Source organism: Apium graveolens, chromosome 11, assembly GCF_009905375.1.
Source record: "Apium graveolens cultivar Ventura chromosome 11, ASM990537v1, whole genome shotgun sequence".
NCBI lineage: Eukaryota > Viridiplantae > Streptophyta > Magnoliopsida > Apiales > Apiaceae > Apium > Apium graveolens.
Genome location: NC_133657.1, coordinates 192,910,084 through 192,916,339, shown reverse-complemented (window position 1 = coordinate 192,916,339; position 6,256 = coordinate 192,910,084). Strand labels below are relative to the sequence as shown.

At 30.7% G+C, this 6,256-nt stretch overlaps 1 protein-coding gene across 1 annotated transcript; it reads left to right on the top strand.

The window, feature by feature from the left end:
- The first annotated feature begins 4,938 nt into the window (after positions 1–4,938).
- On the top strand, positions 4,939–5,520 carry LOC141696365 (uncharacterized). Its single transcript, XM_074500515.1, has one exon. The coding sequence runs from the start codon at positions 4,939–4,941 to the stop codon at positions 5,518–5,520; it is 582 nt and encodes a 193-aa protein (XP_074356616.1).
- Positions 5,521–6,256: the final 736 nt, after the last annotated feature.

Sequence of the window (6,256 nt, the reverse complement as noted above, 5' to 3'; positions counted from 1 at the left end):
TTTTAATTATTAACTTTATAAGAAAAATTCGGTAAAAGTACTATTACCGTAAACGAGATTCATTCCCCAATAACAAAATATTTTTATAAAATTGTTCTTTAGACGATCCAACTGTACGAATGTTAAATTATATTGATTTTAGTCATGTAAAAAAATTATAAAAAAAAAAATTTATCTTGCATGACTTTATAAGGAAAATCCTGTAAAAGTACAATTCCTTTTAATGAAATTTGTTTCCTATCAACATTATATTTTTTTAATAATTTTTTGAACGATCATACCGTTCGGATATTAAAGTATATAGATTTTAGTCAAATGAAAAAATTAAAAAAAACAAACTTATCTTAAATGATATAAAAAGGAAAATTAGGTAAAAGTACTACTACCCTAAACGAGATTCTTTCCCATATAACAAAATAATTTTTTAAAATAATTTTGTAGAAGATCCAACCTTAAGAATGTTATATTAAATTGATTTTATTCATCTGAAAAAATTATAAATAAGATAAAACTTATCTTGCATGACTTTATAAGGAAAATTCGTTAAAAGTACTACTACCCTAAACAAGATTTATTACCGAATAACAAAATAATTTTTCGATCCAACCATATGGAATGTAATGTATACAGATTTTAGTCATATGAAAAAATTATAAAGAAAATTTAAACTTATATTTCATGACTTTATGAGAAAAAATCCGGTAAAAGTACAAATCCCTATAACAAGATTCGTTCTTGATCAACAAAATTATTTTTTAAAATTATTTTTTGGACGATCCAACTGTACAAATATTAAACTATATTGAGTTTAGCCATGTGAAAAAATTATAAAAATATTTTAAATTTATCTTGCATGACTTTATAAGAAAAATCCTATAAAAATATTACTCATCTACACGAGATTTATTCCCAATCAACAAAACTATTTTTTTAATTAATTTTTTTCGACGATATAACCTTACAAATGTTAAACTATAATGATTTCAGTCATGTTAAAAAATTATAAAAAAATTGTATACTTATCCTACATGATTTTATAAGGAAAATTTGGTAAAGTAACTAATATTTTTTTATCCTAGGTAACCCACAACAACTATCCTTCGGGTAAGGAAAATATGGTAAAATGACTAATATTTACATGAGACATGTTTACGATTGTCTGAAGATTAATCAAACAACGGTTTTTACGACGTAATCCGTCGTTTGATTATATACGACATTTTATTCTCACTTAACCGCGTGTAGAACAGAATGTGATACAAAGTCTAAGAAATCATTTGTTCTAAACTGTTGTAGAACTAATATAAGTCCAATGGTTTTGTATTATTTCTATGAAACCATTGTCTATCACAAATTAGTATTTAACGAAGTTTAAGACCTATTATTTCAGAATTAATGATCTTTACTAAATGTTTATATAAAAATTTATTTTTAAATATTTTAAAAATAAATAAAAAATTACATGAAATGAATATTTATTTGTAGGACAAATGTCACTCAAGTTGCAAGAGATGCTACATTATACCGCCATAATTAATTAATTATTTAAATTTAATAAAATTATTGAAAGCAGTTCAAGAAAGAATAAGATACCACCAGGTAAATAAATTATTTATATTTATAATTACTCAAATATTTAAATAAATTTAAACTGAACAATTTTTAAAATTAAAATAATATGTAATATTTTTAAAATTGAATCATAACAAAAACAAAAACACTAATTGTAGCCCATTTCTCGATGAATTGTTGAGACGGTAGATGAAATATAAACGGGCGGCAAAATTGAATTGGGGCTATGTTGGGTTTTATTCACTACTACAAATTTTAACTTAGGATACATCACTTATATAGCGCTTTTTTTATGTGCTATACAAGTGAGTTACTTGCAGAACGTTTTCACAAAAAACGCTATGTAAGTTATTATAAGAAAAATTAAAAAAATTAATAAATAATTAGAAAAAACACTAGCAAAGCGCTTATTAGTATAAACGCTATATAAGTTTTAACTTCAATAACCTTTAACAAAATGCTATGTAAGTTAGTGTATTTTAAGTAATTAATTAATTGTTTTTTATTTATTCTTGCACAACAGTAGCGCTTTTGGAAGCGTAGTCTCGGTGAATAGACATTTTATTTTTAATATGATTGTACTTTGTTTCATTTTTACCAAGAACATCTCATTTTCTCTTCGTCAACACTGCATCGACCAACCAGTTGAAAAAATCATGAAACTTCTGGGTCAATTGGCGAATGGATTTATTGAACTTCTATGTTCCAAAATTCATCTCTCTGCAAAATTTGCAAGCATGTTGCTCTTGGTCTTTCTGGGTGTTCTCAGATAAAATGGAATTGGGGCTTCACAGCAAATCCTTACTCATCGAGCAAATCGAGTACTCTGGCTTCAAATCGATTTGTGAGTTTTCATGGCTCAATTCATTATGATCATTGAAATCGATTTGTTAATGCTAGGGTTTCTAATTCTGAAATTATGGCCTAAAAATACAATAAATTTTCAGATGCTCAATTAAGGTAATTGGATACACTAGGGTTCTTTTTCACTTTGTTCAAAAATCAAGTTAAATATGAAAAGTTTAAAAATATTTTAAAGATGTTAATCCCATCACTGTAACACTGTTCCAGATTATAAGTGATTCTTTTTTTAATGATGACTATTTTACCTGGATGATCATGATAAAAATCTTGTATCTTTATTACATTACTTGCCAGAAACATTGTGTGAGATACAATCCTGAAGATCATGTTATATTAGCATCAGCTTCAGCTTCTTAAGGGGTAGATTCTTAAGGGAGGAATGCTTATTGTTCTCTTTAGCTAATGGAAATGAATTTGATTCTGTTTTTAACTTTCTGGATGAGTTATCTGACTTGTCCAGGTTCAGGACACTCGAGCTAAATATGCAGTCCTGTGTGCTCTCTCATCCTGCAGACATGAGTAAGGTTTTTTCAGGTTCTAGGATCGAAAAGCTATTTGATGATGTGGCTAGCTTTGTAAAACAGTTAGTTCCTTCAAATCAACTCTATAATATAGAGCAGAAAAGTTTACTATGGAGTTCTTGCTGGATGGGTCTTTCTTTATATTTGAATGGAACTACTACTGACAGAGAAGGTTATGTTTTTTATGTGACAAACTGCATCAAGGTGCTGTCTTGTTCAACATCGTCCAGTTTATATTCAGCAACAAGTACAGTAGTTGGTCAAGATCATTTGCTAGAGGAGTGGACTGTGGCAATTAGATGCTTAGCATAGGCTCGACATGCTTGGTTGGTTGATTTTCTTAAGGTTTACATTATCACTCCCAACTTTTATCTTTTTGGTATATTTGTTGTATATATATATATATATGGGTAGCACTTAATGGAGTATACCCTCTTATATAGAGAATCATGGAGAACCATTATTTAAAAAATATAAAATATATATTTTATTTTATTTTTCATCATATATAATTATAAATTTTAATTATCAAGTTAAAAATCAAAGTTACACAATTTTTTTATTTAAAAAATCATTGAAATTAATAAAAAAGTTTAAATTGGTTCTATAGCAGAATCACCACTACAAGAAAAACAGGCTGAGACAACGGTTTTTAACGGTTGTCTGAGACCCCTCAATACCGTTGAGTATTGAGGTGCCGTCTGATATGCGTATCAGACAACATATACTGTTGTCTGTTTGAATCAAAGACAACAACGAGGTCGTATAAAACTGTTGTTCGAAGGTTGGATGAAACAACGGTTTAGATTAACAGAGTGTTGTTAGACTTCAAGTCATTCAAGTGTTTCTACATAAAAACCTATTGTTTAAATATTTGAAACACAATGGTTTAGTTTTACACAACTATTGGGTGTGACATATTCTTATAAGTTTTTCCTGCTATAATAGTATTGTGTGAAACAACTTGTTACAACGATCAAGTAAACCTCAATTTGTGTATATTATGTTCATACGACGCTTTATTCCTTTGTAACATTTGTCGGAATAATTACATACAACGGTTTTTATTATTTTATTGCAGTTTATTGACATTAGATAATGGTTTAGTAAGATAAAACTATTGTTTCAATTTTACACACAATTGTTTGACAATTTATATACACTTGTCAAGTGTATCTTAAATAATAATTAACTAAACATTTTGTACATGAAATCTCATGTGAACATAATTACATATAAGAAGTCGAGATACAAAAAATAAAATTACATGAAATGAATATTTATTTGTAGGACAAATGTCACTCAAGTTGCAAGAGATGCTACATTACACCGCCATAATTAATTAATTATTTAAATTTAATATAATTATTGAAGGCAGTTGAAGAAAGAATAAGATACCGCCAGGTAAATAAATTATTTACATTTATAATTACCCAAATATTTAAATAAATTTAAACTGAACAATTTTTAAAATTAAAATAATATGTAATATTTTTAAAATTGAATCATAACAAAAACAAAAACACTAATTGTAGCCCATTTCTCGATGAATTGTTGAGACGGTAGATGAAATATAAACGGGCGGCAAAATTGAATTGGGGCTATGTTGGGTTTTATTTCTAAACTAGTTTATTGATTGATATTTTTTATTTCATTTATTTTGTTTTGCTGGCAAAGAAATCGGACTATGACTTGGTCTTTGCTTTCCTGAGTATTTTTAGGAGCTCTAGGAAATGAACGTTAGCAGTAGAGTTATTGTAGGACTTTCAGTTTGGTTGTTCCTATTTTCTTGCCACCTTCTATTGTTGTGGCTCTATATTATGTATTTGCAGCAGCATAATAAAAGTCATCAAGTTAGCGTGCATCTTTGTTTTCTAGTTTAAAATATACATACTTATTATTATCATAAGTCATGTTATATTCCTACAATCTGGTATCAGAGCACAGGGGACATTGGTGGATGCACAAGTTCATGCCCAAGATGTCAACGATAGAACGAGGGAAAATTAAAGATGGAGCCATTAGCTTGAGCTTCTCTATGCTGACTAAGGGGAATTACACAACATGGGCTATAAAGATGAAGGTCAACATGCAATCTCACGAAGTTTGGAGAGCTGTAGAGACAACTGAAAAGAATCTGGAGGACAGAATGGATAAGATCTCTTTGGCGGTGATTTACCAAGGAATTCCTGTGGACATACTTATGTCACTCGCTGAGAAACGGACTACAAATGAGGCATTGGAGGCCATTAAGATTACGTGTCAAGGTGCTGAACGCGTAAAGACTGCTAGAACTCAAACATTGAAGGCTGAATTCGATGCAATGAGCATGAAGGAGTCTGAATCACTCGATGATTTCTTTCTAAAACTCAGTGGGTTGGTGACTAATATACGGGATTTGGGAGAAACCATACCTGAGTCGTATATAGTCAAGAAATTGCTACGAGCTGTGCCTACCAAATTTCTCCAAATTGCTTCAACCATTGAGCAGTTTGGAGATTTGGAGATGATGTCTGTGGAGGAAACATTAGGGTCCTTGAAGGCGCACGAAGAAAGATTATGAGGGACAAGTGAAGGAAATGGGAGTCAACTATTGCTCACGGAGGAGGAGTAGGCAAAATGAGAAAGAGGAAATGAAAAGTTTTTGTTAACTCGGGATGAACGGCTGAAACGAGGAAATAAGGGAGGAAGAGACACTTCAGGACGGAGGCCTCGAGGTAACTTTGAATTCCGTGGAAAAGATATAATGTGTGGTGTTCATGACAAAAGAAAAATCCGGTATTTCAACTGTAGCAGCTATGGACACTTTGCCATAGAATGTCAAAAACCAAAACGTGACAGAGGCACCAAGGAGGAGGCAAATATTGCACATATACCCGACGATGAACCGACTTTATTGTTGGCCGAGAAAGAAAAAAAGAAAGAATTGGTGTTGCTAATCAATGAAGAAACGACACCAAAACTAAGTAATGAAGGAGTGATAAATAAGATGGAATCAAATTTATGGTATCTTGACAATGGAGCTAGCAATCACCTGACGGGATTAAAATCCAAATTTCGCGTGCTTGATGAAAGTGTGGGTGGACATGTGAAATTTGGAGATGGATCGTTGGTCAACAAAAAAGGGAAAAGGCTTAATAGTTCTTAAGTGCAAGAATGGGGAAGAGAAGACGCTTGGAGATGTTTGCTAAATAGCATCACTGTTTAGTAACATAATCAGCCTCGGTCAATTGGCAGAAGAAGGTAATAGTTGGTTATGAGAGGTGACTTCTTGTGGGTATGGGACTGTCAAGGAAATC

Excerpts from the sequence above, each read along its gene's own strand:
- LOC141696365 (XM_074500515.1), top strand. The coding sequence starts at position 4,939 with ATGTCAACGATAGAACGAGGGAAAATTAAAGATGGAGCCATTAGCTTG.